The 18,772-nt window shown below is 47.5% G+C and overlaps 1 protein-coding gene across 1 annotated transcript in view; it reads left to right on the plus strand.

The window, feature by feature from the left end:
* MSH2 (mutS homolog 2) overlaps positions 1–18,772 on the plus strand; it is a 287,390-nt gene that overhangs the window by 331 nt on the left and 268,287 nt on the right. The window contains exons 2-5 of the mRNA XM_082252339.1: positions 6,027–6,175; positions 8,532–8,810; positions 12,802–12,948; positions 14,176–14,325. Coding sequence (XP_082108465.1) covers positions 6,027–6,175; positions 8,532–8,810; positions 12,802–12,948; positions 14,176–14,325 — 725 coding nt within the window. The remainder of the gene's footprint in view (positions 1–6,026; positions 6,176–8,531; positions 8,811–12,801; positions 12,949–14,175; positions 14,326–18,772) is intronic.

Consider the following 18,772-nt stretch of genomic DNA (forward strand, 5'->3'; position numbering starts at 1 on the left):
CCAGCATGCCCTGCGAAGCACTAGCCAGTGTGGATTGCTGGGGCTTGTAGCTGCAGTCTGTGCTGGTGGGCTGTGTGTGTTTATATGGCAGAGATGAGGATTCCTCCATCATACACAGTCATTCCTTATATCGGTGGGCTCTACACCTCTGGGGACATTCTTATTGTACATGTGACCTTCACTCCAACATACAATGACTACAAATAGGTGGTTTGGCTTTAAGTCCACCCCCCCCCCCCACACCATTCTTAGCTCTAAAGCCCTGGTGCCCAACATGTGGCCCTTGGGGCCCTTTCTTATCCTGTTTCCATATATATATATATTATACCTCCAGGCTATGATTGTCATCTGAAGAAAGTCTGCAGTCTCTGACTATCTCCCCATAGAATGTCTGCAGTCTGACCATCTTCCCGTAGTATGTCTGCAATCTCTGACAGTCTCCCCATATCATGTCTGCAATCTCTGACAGTCTCCCCGTATCATGTCTGCAGTCTGTGACCGTCTCCCGTAGCATGTCTGCAGTCTGTGACAGTCTCCCCGTATCATGTCTGCAATCTCTGACCGTCTCCCCGTATCATGTCTGCAGTCTGTGACCGTCTCCCGTAGCATGTCTGCAGTCTGTGACAGTCTCCCCGTATCATGTCTGCAATCTCTGACCGTCTCCCCGTATCATGTCTGCAGTCTCTGACCGTCTCCCCCGTATCATGTCTGCAGTCTCTGACCGTCTCCCCCGTATCATGTCTGCAGTCTCTGACCGTCTCCCCCATAGAATGTCTGCAATCTCTGACCGTCTCCCCGTATCATGTCTGCAGTCTCTGACCGTCTCCCCGTATCATGTCTGCAGTCTCTGACCGTCTCCCCGTATCATGTCTGCAGTCTCTGACCGTCTCCCCCATAGAATGTCTGCAGTCTGTGACTGTCTCCCTGTAGATTGTCTGCAGTCTCTGACCGTCTCCCGTAGCATGTCTGCAGTCTCTGACCGTCTCCCGTAGCATGTCTGCAGTCTCTGACCGTCTCCCGTAGCATGCCTGCAGTCTCTGACCGTCTCCCGTAGCATGCCTGCAGTCTGTGACCGTCTCCCGTAGCATGCCTGCAGTCTGTGACAGTCTCCCCGTAGCATGTCTGCAGTCTCTGACCGTCTCCCCGTATCATGTCTGCAGTCTCTGACCGTCTCCCCCATAGAATGTCTGCAGTCTCTGACCGTTTCCCCGTAGATTGTCTGCAGTCTGTGACTGTCTCCCTGTAGATTGTCTGCAGTCTGTGACCGTCTCCCTGTAGATTGTCTGCAGTCTCTGACCGTCTCCCGTAGCATGCCTGCAGTCTCTGACCGTCTCCCGTAGCATGCCTGCAGTCTCTGACCGTCTCCCCGTAGCATGCCTGCAGTCTCTGACCGTCTCCCCGTAGCATGCCTGCAGTCTCTGACCGTCTCCCCGTAGCATGCCTGCAGTCTCTGACCGTCTCCCCGTAGCATGCCTGCAGTCTGTGACCGTCTCCCGTATCATGTCTGCAGTCTGCTGGTGGGTATGTGTGTATGTGTGTATATATATATATATATTATACATACATACATCCCTCAAAAATTCCACTCGCCTGCTTGTATTTTGCGAGTAGAATGATGGCGAGTAAGGGCTGTGCTGTAAGAAAAGGGTGGACTCGGCGCGCAGAGCAGTGCACCCAGAGCCCACCCATGTGTGACAATAGCGAATAAATCTTCGCTATTGTCACACGGATCCTCCTCCTGGCCAATCAGGAAGCGGGTCCGAGACCCGTTTCCCGATTGGCCGAAAGGCGAACAATTGCCATTGGCCGAGGAGGAGGATGACTCGGGAGACGCGGAGGATTGAGGAAAAGCCGCCGCTGCATCAGGTAAGTGCACGCTGGTCTCTCTGCACGCTGTGGGCACTCTGCATTGATGGGAGCATGCTGGTCACTCTGCATTGAAAGGGGGCATGCTGTGGGCACTCTAAAGTTGTTGTTAATATTTTTTTGTAACTTAATTCTGAATAAAACATTTAACAGTGTAATTTTATGAGATATTTTACGAGGGCTTTTTTAGGGGCGAAGCAGGGTAGGGTTTGGGTGGGGCAACAAGTGGCAAGTAACTCTTAAAGCGGTAGTATCCCGCTTTTTGACACTTTTACCTACAGGTAAGCCTATAATAAGGCTTACCTGTAGGTACAAATAATATCTTCTAAACCGGCACGGTTTAGGAGATATTTACAGTGCATGCAGCCGCTCGCGCGAGCGCTCTGAAGGTCCGGGGGACCTTCAATTAAGTTGCCGGGAGCTTGCCGGAAAAATCACTCCCGCGCGCATGCGTGGCTCCGGCCAATCATCGCGCCGGAGCCGTCTCTTCCGGCCAATCAGCGCGCCGGAGCCGCCGAACCCGGAAGAGACGACGAGGGACCATGGCAGCGCCCGCAGCGATGTCCGGGGGTCCGTGTCGGGGCTTCGTTTTAAGGTAAGTTACACATAATGGGCTAGTATGCGATGCATACTAGCTCATTATGCCTTTGTCTTGCAGGTTTTTTCTATTTTTTTTTTTATAGAGTTTACAACCGCTTAAAGGCTTGGCTAGTAGCTCATGACTTGAAATTTTGAGCCCTGTGTGTTTATATGTGTGTGTGTATATATGTGTATATATATATATATATATATATATATATATATTACACCTCCAGGCTATGACTGTCATCTGAAGAAAGTCAGCAGTTTTCAACATCTCTCGTAGTACGTCTGCGGTCTCTGGCGGTCTCCTGTGTCACGTCTGCCATGTCTGACGGTCTCCTGTATAGGGCCAAAACAACTAATCAATTTATGAAAATAGTTGTCAACTATTTTCATAATCGATTAGTTGGTCAGCTGATTAGTTGGCCTGCATACAGCCTGCATACAGAATGCATTATTTGTTTACATATCAGGAAATACAGTGCAACACACATACAGCTCAGTTCACCATCCATACATGTCAGTAAGTGCCTGAGAAATTGTGAATGTGAGACGGGCAATGCTTCATGGGACATGTAGTCCTGGAAAGGAATTGAGTAGTTCTAAAGGCAGAAGTTTGTTTTTTACTTTGCTGTACAGGCACTCTATACTACTTTGCAGCTTGCTATTGGAGCATTCAAAGGCAGGAGGAGCCAGAAGCGTCGGTGGGGGACCCCAGAAGAGGAGAATTAGGGCTGCTCTGTGCCAAACAATTACACAGAGCAGGTAAGTATAATATTTGTTAAAAAAAAAAGAAATCTCTTTAAAGACTGCAGGGAAGATCAGCATCTGAACCCTGATAAGGTGGAGGCTGATAGACTGGAGGTAATATAAGGCATTACAATTACATTTAAAGTAAACTTTTACCAGTATTGTGTATTATATTTAAAATGATCATATCCATGAAAAAAAAGTCTCAGCTCTTAGTACTACTTTAATATAAGAGATTTATATTTCCCTTCCACCCTTTATATAGCTTCATGTCTGACTCCTATTTAACCACTTGCCGACCGCCTCACGCGGATTTACTGCTGCAGGGCGGCTCGGCTGCACATAATCATGTAGATCTAAGTGATTATGTGCAAGCGAGCTCGGGGCTGCTCCTGCTGTGATGAGACACAGCGGGAGCCAGACCGCGGGAGGAGGGGGCTCGATCGCCGCCGGCCTCCTGCGATCTTCAGGGAAACTGACAGAAGACCTGCCTGCTTATGCAAACAAAGCAGGCGGCTCTTCTGTCACACAGTGTGTTTGTGTTTCAGCTAAGAGTACAAGTACGTACTCTAAGAGCCGGTTCACACTACCACGACCAGAAAGTCGCCCCGTGACTTGTTTAGAGACTTGTTTAGAGACTTGTTTAGAGACTTGTTTAGAGACTTGTTTAGAGACTTGTTTAGAGACTTGTTTAGAGACTTGTTTAGAGACTTGTTTAGAGACTTGTTTAGAGACTTGTTTAGAGACTTGTTTAGAGACTTGTTTAGAGACTTGTTTAGAGACTTGTTTAGAGACTTGTTTAGAGACTTGGGAAGAGACTTGTTTAGAGACTTGTTTAGAGACTTGTTTAGAGACTTGTTTAGAGACTTGTTTAGAGACTTGTTTAGAGACTTGTTTAGAGACTTGTTTAGAGACTTGGGAAGAGACTTGTTTAGAGACTTGTTTAGAGACTTGGGAAGAGACTTGGGAAGAGACTTGGGAAGAGACTTGGGAAGAGACTTGGGAAGAGACTTGGGAAGAGACTTGGGAAGAGACTTGGGAAGAGACTTGGGAAGAGACTTGGGAAGAGACTTGGGAAGAGACTTGGGAAGAGACTTGTGCACTACTTTGAAGAGACAGGCGACTTTGTCTGTGGGGAATGCCTGGCTAATCTCTTTCTTCTTTCTGGAAAGTCTGATAACAAGTCGCTTTAATTAAGATAAGGAGGCGACTCCCATTGAAGTATATGGGACAGTCGGATCACAGGTCGCCTCAAAGTAGTACAGGACCCTTTTCTGAAGTCGGAACGACTTCAGTAGTGCCAATTAAGACGGCACTGATTGATTAACATTGCTTTTGTTATGTCAAGCGACCTGGGGCTACACAAGTCGCCTCACAAGTCGTGCTAGTGTGAATGGGCTCTTACCCTTCCACTGATACCGGTCTAAGAGCGAGTACGGGTACCGATACTTGTGCTCAATTACTCGCAGATACGGTGCCATTTGAGCTTGTCATAGTGAGTTCAGCATGGGTTCACCCGGGAGCAGTGCAGGAAAACGCATGTGATTCAGACAGGAATCGTGCTGCGTTCCTGTTCAAATCACATGCGATTCTTTGCAGAGCGTTTTGAGCACATTCATTTTGTATGGGCTCAGATCGCACCGCACGTTATAAGTAATAAGTATTGCGAGTACTTGAGCACAAGTATCGGTACTCGTACTTACTCTTAAACAGGTATTGATGCATCCCTATGTAAAGTCTTGCAGGAGGGGTTACAGCGGGGTTGGAGGGGGTTCATATATTGCTTGGAGTTGGGCTTTAATGCTTATTTAAAGGGTTGGTCGGTTCATTTCCACTTTGCTTGGGTGTCGCTCTCTGGTTATGGAAATGTAATGTGTTTAGCTTTGTGTTTATTGCTCCATTATGCAGCTGTTTATCCCCAAGCCATTTAACTCTCTTGTGATCCACCCTTTTGTGCTACCCATAGGTGTATTTAGCTGAACACTGCAGAGTATAATGCTAAAATCTCCAAGCAATAGATGTAATAAACATGCACTCTTTGCATAATATAATGGAATGATTTGTGTAATGTACTGCAATGCATTTTGTTTATTTGTAAACAGCCGCATAGGACAACATTTCTCCCATCATTAACAGCAGCAGTGTTCTCTCCTAGCGCCCCCCCCCCCCCCAATCATGAAGCCCTATCATCAAATCAGAAGCCTCACCCTTACCATGAGGGTCCCTTTTTTTCCAGGCATAGCTCTGCCTTTACGGCGGCAGCATAGCGGAGAGCGGGAGGCAGACCACTCCACCCTCTCTTGAATGCTGGGGGCCTTCCTGCATGCCACCTGCCTTGGATCTGTGTCATGCGTTTCAAAGATGCAGGCAGGACACCGTGGGGTTGATTTACTAAAACTGGAGAGTACAAAATGTAGGTGCAGCTGTACATGGTAGCCAATCGGCTTCTAACTTCAGCTTGTTCAATTGCTTTGACAAAAAAGCAAAAACTGGAAGCTGATTGGTTTCTATGCACAGCTGCACCAGATTTTGCGCTCTCCAGTTTTAGTAAATCAACCCCAGTGTGTCTTGGCCTAGACTAGAGCATCAGTTGTTATGGGTCTGGTGGCCTGCCTGCATCATGGTAGCATGTGATGGTGAAAAGGGCAACCCGGTTGAGAGACGCTGGTATAGAAAATGTCTATTTTGCCCTTAACAACCAATTGGAATCCACCTGTAATTCGTCTGTTGCTTCTTGGAAAACAAATAGAAGGAATGTTGCAATGGATCATGTCTCTTTACCTTCTCTAGCTTTTTTATAGTGAATTTGCCTCTTTTTTTTTTTTCAGGAAACAAAAAATTGGAAAGTGTAGTACTCAGTAAAATGAACTTTGAGTCTGTTGTGAGAGATCTGCTTCTTGTTCGTCAGTATCGGGTGGAAGTTTACAAAAATAAGTCTTCAAGCAAATCCTCCAATGACTGGCACCTGGCATTTAAGGTAAAGGTTATTTTCCCTGGCAATATGGAAAAGATATGCCAGTTCAAATAGGGCAATCAGTGATGGGCGAAGGTCATCCCTTGCCCAGGGAAAAAATGGCAGTCTGTGCCCCCCCCCCCCGGGACATAGCAGTACACACTTTGCCAAAACATATGTATTGGTTTCGGCATATAATGAAATAGTGCCAATGGAAGTGGCACACTGCATCGAAATGAAGGGTCAGTTGAGGTGCACTGTCTTGTAGGGTTAATGGGGATGAAGGAAGAAACGCCCTAGCATCGTAGGGTGAATAAAATGCCCACCACCCATCACTGGAAGTAAAAAAATGCCCCAGTGTAATGTTAAAAAACCCTACCTCGTGAAAATTCCCTACCCTCGTCACTTCCTGTCACATACGTCATGGAACAGCTGAGCAGCTTAGCAGTGCGCATGCTCACAGCTCCGGATACGTCAATGAACAGCTGAGCAGCTTACCACTGCGCATGCTCGAAGCTCCGGAGGGTAGGGAATTTTCACGGTAGTGTGTTGTAACGTTACACCGCATCAGCTGTTGCCGCGGGTACATTAAAACATCTCGTCTGCAACATGAAATCCTCTCCGCTCCTACCCCTATGACTTCCCTGATCTCGGCTACTAAATGTAAAAGCAGCGGGTGTATGAAAATATAACTCACGGAGATCTCAGCTCTGTGATTTATATTTTCATAGAGCCGCCGCCGTTTTTACATTTAGCAGCCGAGATCAGGGAAGTCACAGGGGTAGGAGCGGAGATGATTTCATGTTGCAGCCGAGATGTTTTAATGTACCCGCGGCAACAGCTGATGCGGTGTAACGTTAAAAAACACTACCCGTGAAAATTCCCTACCCTCCGCAGCTTCGAGCATGCGCACTGCTAAGCTGCTCAGTTGTTCAATGACGTAGGTGCACCGGAAGTGACGAGGGTAGGGTTTTTTCACGGAACACCGGCATCGGTGGTGTCAGGAAAAGGGGGAAAAATAACATCCTTGTATCACTAGAAGGAATAATGGACGCTGTATCAATGACAGTGGGAAAGAAAGAGGACTGCTTTGGCTCCTGTCTCACTGGGAGGGAGGAGAGAATGGAAGTGCTTTCTGGGGTGCATTTTGAAGTGTACAGGATCATCTTCTTTTTTTTTTTTTTTTTTTTTTTTAATGTACTTACCTGCTCTGTGCAATTGTTTTGTATAGAGCAGCCCCGATCCTCCTTTCCTGGCTCCTCCTGCCTTCTGATTGTCCTCCTAGCAAGGTGAACTCGTGCGGGCTTGGCTCGGTCCTGCCCCTCTCTCCCTTTTCACTGGATTTGATTAACATCAGCAGGAGTCCTGCGAGGAGGTGGAGCGAGAGCAACACTTCTGCTCTGGGGCACAGTGCTGAATTAAGGTCGGGCCCAGGTCAACTTGTAGGGCAGGGGCAGCTGCAATTAAGCTTTTTCTTTTTTTTTACCTTAATGGCGAGAATGCATTTAGGTAAAAATCCTTTAGCCCTTACAACCACTTTAACTAAGGGGTCCTGTGTGGCTCTATGGAAGAGAGAAGAGCTTGTTGGGTTTTTGGATGGCTATGAGGTTCTTTTGGGCTTAGGAGCTGGGAGCTCTGGGGTTCAGTTGCTCCCTCCACCCTTCTTTTGCTCCCTCCACCCTTCTTTTACAACTGACCGCTCAGATCTTCTCACAGTGTCTGCCCTGGAATGAAGGCACTCCCCAGTGGTTGCATGTACGTCATGTTTCCTCTGTACATACCCCTCCCTTATCCTACTCTCTCTTGTGCCCACTGTAGGCAGCCATTGCAGGGAAGAGAGAACAGAATTCTCCCTCCAGCAGCTATTGCAGCCCCTGCTCTGGCTGACAGGAGTGGCACTGCCATCAGGCAGCTGGAGAACAGCAAGCTTTTGTAAAGACTAGGGTTTCTCCAGAGGTTCCTTGAGAAACATAGAAACATAGAATGTGTCGGCAGATAAGAACCATTTGGCCCATCTAGTCTGCCCAATATATCTGAATCCTATGAATAGTCCCTGGCCCTATCTTATATGAAGGATAGCCTTATGCCTATCCCATGCATGCTTAAACTCCTTCACTGTATTTGCAGCTACCACTTGAGCAATGAGCAAAAGGATAAGTTCCATTGATCTTTTTAGGGAATCTGTAAGAGGGTAATTCTTCCCAATGACCACAAGTGTATCATGAGTTGTGGATTTAGTAAGTTTTTAGCTGGGGTTCCCTGAGACCAGAACAGTTATTTCTAGGGTTTCTATGTGTTCAAACAGTTGAGAAAGGCTGATATAGAATGATGTCATTGTGTTTTCTGTTCAAAGTGTATATATTTTTAATTTTTGTTCCAGGCTTCTCCAGGAAACCTGACTCAGTTTGAGGAGATCTTGTTCGGCAATAATGACATGTCCTCTGCAGTTGGAGTTGTTGGTGTCCGTCTGGTCAGCTCTGAAGGTCAGAGAGTGGTTGGTGTGGGCTATGTGGATTCCACGCTGAGGCGGCTGGGAGTATGTGAATTCCCGGATAACGATCAGTTCTCTAATCTGGAAGCCTTGCTGGTTCAGATTGGGCCTAAAGAGTGTGTGATGCCTGGAGGAGATAGTGCCGGAGATATGGCAAAACTGAGACAGGTAACTGTATATCGGAGCAACAAAAACTTTGACAGACATGGTCCATAGAAAATTTTGTGGATGTGTAATGATTTGGGTGATCTTGTACTTGCCAAGGGTTAGTTGTCTGTTTTATTTGTAATTACTCCTAAAGGTAAGCCATACACTGCTCAGTTTTTCTCTTGTTAAGCCTGTGGGTTCATTGAGAGAAGATCATTTGATTTCCCCATCCACACTAAACGGCACGGATGGAGGAATCCCGACTGCTGGCTATTGCATTGAGGCACCTGTGGCTGCCTGAATACAGTGGCACTTGTGAGCAATTACTGCATCTGATAGGCCGGGGGTTGTTATCCTTGGCTAACCCAGTGTGTTGCTGAAACAAGCATGTAGCCAGTCTACTCTCAAACACCAAGGAGGTTTATTTGTTCAGTGACTTCCTGATTATCATACATTTCAAAGTTTGAACTAGTTTTGGAAGAAGCAGGCAAGGATTAGAACCCCTTTCAAGTTTTTATTGCTGTCTGTACCCGCTGGGGAGATTTTTCCTTTCTGTCAATGGACCAGAAAGTGAAGGTCAATCCAAGTTGTACAGTTTGTCCAAAAAGGTGGCCCAACTGGAAGATTTACCCTCACCTCCTGTTCTGGTAACTATTACTCTCTTAAGCCAACCATAAGTGGTTTAAATCTTGGCAGGTTCAGCAAAGACCGACCGAGATTCCAACCATCTATGGGCATGCTGACATTGGTGTGCGCAGCCTATTGCATTAGGGTGTGCACCCCAGAGCACAAATGCATATGAATGTATAACAGCAGAGCAGTGAATGGTGTCATCGAGCAAAGATTCGTGTCAGTAGGGCAGTGGACGTGTCATTCGTTTTTTTATTTTTATTATTTTTTACAATTTTTTTAAAATATTTTTACAATATTATTTTTTTGCAATTTCTTTTAGGAGCCCCGTTATGGGGCTTTGGTGAAATATTAAGGATCTAAACAGACCACCAATGTCTCACTTTTAAGTCAGAGAAAGAAACTGAGGACAGAGATTCCCCAGTCCCTTTCACTGCATCCTGCAGTAAACATAGTTTACTATGCTTCATTTAGGAATGAACACAGGAGTGATTAGCACAGATCACTCACTGTGTTCATTAAAAAGGAAGGGGCCAGTTAATGAAATATTTACAAGCCCCTTCCCCCGCTCCTGAGAGAAGAGGAGGGAAGCTGGCAGCACTGCAGGGGGGAGACAGGAAGCAGGGGGAATCGGCACTGCAGGGGGTGATTAGTGTGTGCCCAGGCACACCCGACACACCCTGTGCGCACACCTATGCATGCTGATTGTACCCAAATCAATCCATTGAGCAACTTTGGTACAACAAGCATGTCTGATATCTAGCATGTGATTATTGCAAGGGGCTATAGCTGCTAGGTTTTCTCCCAGGTTGCAGGACCAGTGTAGACAGGCCCTTGTTGCTTTATAACAACTTCTCTCCCCATACAAGTATTTAGGAAAGAAAAAGCAGCTTGAAGCAAGTCAAATGTATTTGCATTGATTTTGGTCTCTGATGCATCTCAAACGAACACTGGCCATACGTTTTAGAGTTTTCATGTTCAATTTTCCTTTAGATTGGCCAAAACCATAAAATGAGGTCAAACATAAGCACTTTTAGTGTTTATGCAACCAGGCAGGCCCTTGCACTACATAGTTGAAGGTAAATCTAAAGGAAACCAAATAAAAAATATTGCATAATGTATAGCCTGCTGAAGCCTTTAAAGCCTGTCCACACAGGCCATTACTGTTTGTCATTTTTTTTTTTTTTTGGCCAGTTCAGCATTTTCTGTTATCAGTGGGGGGTAGCTGCTGTGTTCCCCCCCCCCCCGGGTGAAACATTTAGAGGGGCTCAGACATGGCTGTCGCCACCATATTGCAGCATGGGGGGAGTTTGTAATATCAAAATCCCCAGCAGTTTTGCTGAGGGTGTGATCAAAGTGTAGAGAACTGGGGGCTCTCGAGGTATCGGAGTGAAGGGATCTAGTGGGGGTTCTGGGGGTGGGATCAGAGTGGAGGGATGGGGCGGGGGATCTTGGGTTGTGACGGGGTGGATTTGATTTAAATCAAGACGATTTTATATCGCTAGTAAAAAGGCTTTGTTTAAATCATAAATTTTAAAGAGCAACTGTCATTTCTGTCCCGCAGCGGCTCCTCCTCTGACCCGCTGTTGACTCACCGACAGTCTCATTCACTTTAATGGGATGGCTGGTGATGCGCCAGTGACACAACAAGGTGAGGGATGTGGCGGCAGCAGGTGAGTGGATGCCCACTGACAAGCGCTGCCATGATGGATCTCAAAATGACAGGTGCTCTTTAAATGTAAGAACTCATTCTTGCTGATAGTTACTGTGAAATTGTGTTAATGCATCAATGCAGTGCATGTTATCTCAGCTTGCAGAGATTGGATTCATTAAATTACCAAAAATGCAAATATTGCAGAATTGACAGCCTCATGCTACATAACTAAGCTCCATTTCATGTTAAACTAAATTATGAATGTATCTGAAATAGGAAACTATCTCTAGATTTTTTCGTTAATGATTTTTATCCACCCTGGGTTGTGATTCAGAGTGCAGGCACCTTGGGGGCGGGGATTCAGAGTGCAGGCACCTTGGGGGCGGGGATTCAGAGTGCAGGCACCTTGGGGGCGGGGATTCAGAGTGCAGGCACCTTGGGGGCGGGGATTCAGAGTGCAGGCACCTTGGGGGCGGGGATTCAGAGTGCAGGCACCTTGGGGGCGGGGATTCAGAGTGCAGGCACCTTGGGGGGCGGGGATTCAGAGTGCAGGCACCTTGATGGGCGGGGATTCAGAGTGCAGGCACCTTGATGGGCGGGGATTCAGAGTGCAGGCACCTTGATGGGCGGGGATTCAGAGTGCAGGCACCTTGATGGGCGGGGATTCAGAGTGCAGGCACCTTGATGGGCGGGGATTCAGAGTGCAGGCACCTTGATGGGCGGGGATTCAGAGTGCAGGCACCTTGATGGGCGGGGATTCAGAGTGCAGGCACCTTGATGGGCGGGGATTCAGAGTGCAGGCACCTTGATGGGCGGGGATTCAGAGTGCAGGCACCTTGATGGGCGGGGATTCAGAGTGCAGGCACCTTGATGGGCGGGGATTCAGAGTGCAGGCACCTTGATGGGCGGGGATTCAGAGTGCAGGCACCTTGATGGGCGGGGATTCAGAGTGCAGGCACCTTGATGGGCGGGGATTCAGAGTGCAGGCACCTTGATGGGCGGGGATTCAGAGTGCAGGCACCTTGATGGGCGGGGATTCAGAGTGCAGGCACCTTGATGGGCGGGGATTCAGAGTGCAGGCACCTTGATGGGCGGGGATTCAGAGTGCAGGCACCTTGATGGGCGGGGATTCAGAGTGCAGGCACCTTGATGGGCGGGGATTCAGAGTGCAGGCACCTTGATGGGCGGGGATTCAGAGTGCAGGCACCTTGATGGGCGGGGATTCAGAGTGCAGGCACCTTGATGGGCGGGGATTCAGAGTGCAGGCACCTTGATGGGCGGGGATTCAGAGTGCAGGCACCTTGATGGGCGGGGATTCAGAGTGCAGGCACCTTGATGGGCGGGGATTCAGAGTGCAGGCACCTTGATGGGCGGGGATTCAGAGTGCAGGCACCTTGATGGGCGGGGATTCAGAGTGCAGGCACCTTGATGGGCGGGGATTCAGAGTGCAGGCACCTTGATGGGCGGGGATTCAGAGTGCAGGCACCTTGATGGGCGGGGATTCAGAGTGCAGGCACCTTGATGGGCGTGATTCAGAGTGGAGGGATCTGGTTTGTTTGTGTGTGTGTGGGGGGGGGTGATCAAGGTGGGGGATATATAAAAGTCCATCGGTTAGGGGGCGCAAATTACTTTCTTTGCCCCGGGTGCTGACAACTCACGTTACGCTACTGTCTGTTATTTAAGATTGAGGTCCTAGTTACTCGGTAACCATTGTGTTCAATTGTACAGATTGTCCAGAGAGGTGGGATTCTGATCACAGACAGGAAGAAGGCAGAGTTCACTACAAAGGACAGCGTTCAGGATCTTAACCGTTTGCTGAAAGCCAAGAAAGGAGAACAGGTCAATAGTGCTGCATTACCAGAGATGGAGAAGCAGGTATGACCTATATTTACTGTGCTTCGGAATGTCTGCATAAGTGTTCCTCCCACATAGCATTGCTCTAGCTTGGTGAGAGATCGCTTAAGCACCAAGCGTTACATTTGGGTTGCCCAGTGTTCAGATGTTCTTAAAACCAGTTGTCTGGTATTTGAGGAAGTTCTGGTGGTGCCCTGCGGAGCCAGGCTGTCAAACCACTAGTCTCGTGTAACCCTTTATGTTGCCTGCTATCTATTTACACACTTGGTTTATATAGTTGAATTGACATTTGTTTACTTCAGTAAATTTTGCTGTCCCAAAGCAGATTTCTGCTTTTAGCAGGTTAATCAAGTTGGATCATTGAGAGCCGATTCATATTTGTGCATTGTTTCAAAATGCCTGGAAATGCACCTGCTCTATCCGCAGTGCATTGTAGTGCTATTTATTTAAACAGGATAACCTAATGCACCACAGCACATACCGTGCACTGCGTTGTCAAAAGGGGGGGTCATACTTTTTTCACTCATGGTGCGTTTTCAATCCATTCATGATTAATGGCCTACCTCAACGCATTTTAACATAGCATAACGCATGTGAATGCAAAAGTGTGCATGAGCCCTTACTCATTAGTTGCTGATAAAGGATAAGTTCACCTTTAGAAAAAAAAATAAATATACTTTTTTTTTTTTTTTTTTGCAGGTAAAAATGTGCATTTTAATATTTTTTTTTTTTTTTGTTAGGAGCTTGTAAAGAATTGCACCCACAATCAGCAGCAATTCTGGGGTCCTGCAGAATGTCTGTGCAGCTGTCTGCCCATACCTCTGATACAGACAGGCAGTTACTGAGTGACAGGAAGCTCAGTGAACTACCTAGAGCTCTCAGCGACCTGGTAGTTCATTGAAGACTACGAGCCGACAGCCGCAAAGGCTGTCTGTATTTGTAGTTTATTGATTCACAGGGATTTGTGAACCAATGACGTGGCTGTGTGGGTGGAGCCCTGCATGCCCACACTCTTTGAATTGTGACAGGGAGTATGGGGAGAAGATCCGCGGCTCGCTGTCACAAGGAGGTTGGCGGATCAGGGGGAGAGGGGTAAGATGCTGAACATGTTACACCCTAAATATGGTTGTAACATGTTCAGAAAGGTGAAATTATCCTTTAGGCAAAAGACTACTGACTCCTCTTTCTCAATTTTTTTTTTTCGTTTTTCCTTTTTATATAATTTTTGGTACTGATCTCCTGTTCTAGGTTGCAATGTCTTCTCTCTCAGCTGTTTCGAAGTATCTGGAGCTTTTGTCAGATGAATCAAACTTTGGCCAGTTTTTAATGACTAACTTTGACCTGAGCCAGTACATGAAGCTGGATAACGCAGCGGTTGGTGCTTTGAATCTCTTCCCGGTGAGTTTTTTTTTTTTTTTTGATTCATGTTTTATTTTAATTTTTCTTTTATCGACACATTAACATTTACACAAAAAACATAAATAACCTTTCACTAGTCAAATCAAGCCAGAAACATCCACTAAAAAAGTAAGTGTTTTATAAGTACACTTAGCATTAGGGTCCCATCGGTTCAAATCCCAACCACGACACCACCTGATGGAGGAGAATGTTAATGGGAAGGAGTTATTAGTATGAATTGGCTATAGTGGTATAGAGGTGTCATCCAGGTATAATTGGTATGGGGAACGCGAGAGTGTTCGGGACTTTAAATATACATCTCAATGTGCACTTGAATAAGAAATGTATTGAACCAAAATGTATCTTAAAAAAAAAACATGATTTTAATAATAGAAATGTAAGATGCAGCACTAACAGCTGCATATATAGTACATTACAACAGTAGGTGGACTAGTCCTTTGGGTCAACGCGTTTCACTGCTGCACTGCGTCTTCAGGAATGCTCAGGTATAATGCAATCGGAGAGCTTATTGATGATAAAAAACAAATCTACAAAACAAGGGGAGAACACAAATCAATATGATTGCAAATAACTATTATAGATTCTTGCATCTTAAGCCTCGTACACACGCAACGATTGTTGGCCGACCGATCGGCCGTCTTTTGTCCAGTGTTGTTGTGTTGGTTGAAATGTGCTCTAGACTGCACATGAATTTTCTCGGCCAATAAAAACCAACTTCAGAAGTGATGTCATGTGCTGGTTAACTTTTTGTGTGTGTTTTCTTCTCTGAGCATGCCCAGTCTTGCTCATCTGATTTTTGTCTGCCAAAATCTGTACTGACTGACGGAAAATCGGCCGTTCTGTTGACGGCCAACAAAAATTTGATAGCATGCACACCAGATTTTGTTCGGCCGAAAAGTCGGAGTCGGTTGTCGGAAGCATCATACTAACAAGCCGACAATCGGTCGATCGGACGTTGGCCGAAAATTCCTGGCCAACAATCGTTGCGTGTGTACGAGGCTTTAGTCCTATATTGTTATCGGTCAAAACAAAATACCTCCATATATACATTGACATGCCTCATGCATAATAGTATAAAAGGAATTTCTCTATCGCTCATTGACAGACGTAGTCCTCGGTGATTCAGCACCTTCGGGTTATGTCGCCTCCACAGGAGTAGGACTAGACAGGAAACAAAATGCTCTGGCCACACCCTAGGGGCAGTCCCCGAGGGTATATCCTCTCTCTCTCTGCCACAGCAAATCAGTTTTTTTCTGTCTAGTCAGGAGTAAGGACCTAGATACCTTGCTGGGATCTTCGGTCCTGGCAGGATTTTTTTCTTAGAAAAGATTTTTTTAGACCGCTTTTTTTCTCCAGTGTTCCTGTGAGATCTTCAAGCAAGAAAGCTGAACTGGGCGACGGGCTGGATGTTGAGATCCAGTGGTCACCCCAGTTCAGCCTACGAGCGCGTGCAGGCCATAGCTCCGCGCTGGGTCGGCCGCGACATAGTCCCACTGGACGGGGACTGACCCTGCGAGTTAAACGTCTCGCTGAAACGCCAAGGACCATGAGTCACGGCGTCCGTATTGGTCGACAGCTCTCCAACTTCGGTGGAGAGGGGTACTGTCAGGAGTGGCGCCCGCCTGGTTCCGGTACGGTGAGTAGTATGTTCCCCCTGACGGGTCTTGTGGTGAACGCGGGCCCCTCTCTGTAATGGTAAGGATGGGTTCCCCTCTATCCTATAACATAGCACAGATCCCCCTATATTGAGTGTGATTTGTGTGTACAAAAAGCCAGCAGGCTTGGTTTGGGAGCTGACAATCTAATTACAAAGTATGTTTAAATGATTGTAATATGTGGCAGCACTGGAATCTTACTGTGATAATAGAAGTATCCTACCTGTCAGAAGCCACAGGACATGTATGCGGCTTGCCAGGTCATTCCTCCAGCTGAAGCATGTCTCCCGACGGCCACGCGGTCCCGCCAGGGTTTGTACCGCCGGTCAAACTGATCTCCATGAGAGAGAGATTTTGCGATGCCTAGTTATTCTGCAGGACGCCGCTATGCTGTAACAGACCGCCGTAGATCGCACGAGGCCACCATTTTGGCGTAGCCTCGTGTCTGCAGCATGGGGGCGGCCATGTTTGAGGTGACTCAAACACCTCGTGGAGCTAGGGGAGGTGCCGGAAGGCGTGCAGAGGGGCGGAGCCGCCGCCTCTCTTCCCGGGCAGCCAGCCAAAAGACTTCCTGTTTGTGGAGACAGTGCTGTAACCTGTTGCAGTGAACTCTGAGCATCAAGTGGTGAGCCTGGGGGTCTATCTCTCTCTCTCTCGCTCGATAGGGATCCCTAGCAGGTAACACTGAGGGGCTTTTGTGGCGCTGGGGGTCTGGAAAAAAAAAAAAAAAAAAGTTTTTTTATTTAAGTTTGGATTGAATTTTCCGGGTAGTTACTGGAATAATCATGGACCCTGCCACACAAGTACCCCCACCTGTTTCCCTCGAGGGGGCCACAGGACCCGCCGGTGCACAGAGTATGGATGCATTTACAGCAGCTTTGGAGTCTTTGGTGGCTCGGGTGGAGACGGCCTGTCAGGGACGGGGGTCAAGAAAGCGACCCCCGCCTACCCCTATATTATCGGACACTTCAGACTCAGAGTCTGAGATGGTCATTGCAGCTGCAGGTCCCTCTGCAAGGGCTGTTGTCTCAGGTAAAGTTCCCTCAGACAGTGAGGAGGACGTTAATACTTCCGCCATAATTCGGGAAGAAGCATTGGTGGACGCGCTAGTTGTGGCGGTGCGGGAAACCTTAAGACTTGAGGTTTTACCGGCAGAGGCAACTGAAACAGAGATTCCCTTTGGTACTAACAAACCCACCAAGACGGTGAAGGTTTTTCCTGTACCCAAGTGTTTTGGTAATAAAATTAAAGAAGAATGGGAGCATTCTAAGCGTACCTTTACTATTTCCAAACGCATTGCTAGACGCTATCCGTTTGAGGAATCCCTCATTAAGAAATGGACGGTACCACCAGTGGTGGACCCACCTATTTCCAGACTGAATAAAGCCACGGTTATTCTAGTAGAGGACACTTCGTCCTTTAAGGATCCGGTGGATCGGAAGGTGGAAGCGGAGTCCCGCACTATTTTTTCCCTGATAGGGTCAGCATTTAGACCAGTAATTGTCATTGGTCTAGTTTCCCAGACACTTACGGAATGGGCGAGATTGGTGCGCCAGGACCTGAAGGGGAAAGAGATCCCCCAGGGAACATTTGAATTAATGGAACAAATCATACAAGGACTACAGTTTGTCTGTGATGCAGCCTTGGATGCTACCCCCCTATTGGGGCATGCATCTATGTCAGCGGTAATCCTCAGACGTGTGCTGTGGTTGAAGTGCTGGTCAGCGGACCTAGGTTCCAAAAAGACCTTAACGAATCTCCCCTTTCAGGGGAATCGCTTATTTGGGGCCACCTTAGATGAGATCATCAAGGATGCCACTGGAGGCAAGAGCACTTTCTTGCCACAGGCGGCTAAAGCTAAGGGACCTCGTAACAAGCGAGGACCTTTCTTTACTGCCCATAAAGGGTTCGTACGCCCGACTGGAACTAGCGGGAAAGGCAAGGCTCCTCCAGGGGGGTTCAAGAAGGGCTGGTCGGACAAACAAAAGACCGACTCAGCCAAACCCGAAGCATACACAGCCTGAAGGTGCGCCCCCACCCGGTTTGAGGGTGGGGGGACGTCTTCACCGGTATTCAGGGCATTGGATCGGGCATCGATCACTGCTACCGGTGCGATTCTTCCCTTCCAACATTTAAGTACTACAGGGAGTGATAGTTACCGTTCCCTGAACAGATCTTTTCCTTTACCTTTTCCAAAAATTAGTCTCGGTTCCCCACAAGAAACGGATCCGGTTGAACAGACAGGCCAAGAAGCCTCTAGCCAGGTGACTTCGGTCCCGGAAGTTCAACCAGAAGAGATCACCGTTCCTGATAGGAATCAGGTGTCTGATAAATGTGTGGGAACAGAGAATGAGCAGACTGATGGTCGGGGCCAGATAGCTCTAGGGCCGCCTGGTTCAGATCCAGTCAACGCCAGTGGTCCTAGAAATTCTAGGCTGGCCTCGTCTAGCCGGTCTGGCCGACTTGGACAGACTGGTCGCGGACGTTCCTTGAGAACTTCGTCTCAGGGAGTGTGCGGGATCAAGGACAAATCTTCTATCGTGCTTTACAGTCGCTGGTTTTAATGGCCTGGCCATTGAGACCCAGGTACTGAAGGATAGAGGGTTGTCGGCTTCAGTTATTCCTACCCTTATTAAAGCAAGGAAAGCGACTTCCAGCAAGGTCTATTATCGCACATGGAAGACTTATATCGCGTGGTGCGAATCTTTAGGGATTCCTCCACGTACCTATTCGGTGACTCGAATATTGGCCTTTCTGCAAAAAGGGGTTGA

The sequence above is a fragment of the Pelophylax lessonae genome (assembly GCF_965119305.1).
Source record: "Pelophylax lessonae genome assembly, chromosome: 3".
In the NCBI taxonomy this organism is placed as follows: Eukaryota; Metazoa; Chordata; class Amphibia; order Anura; family Ranidae; genus Pelophylax; species Pelophylax lessonae.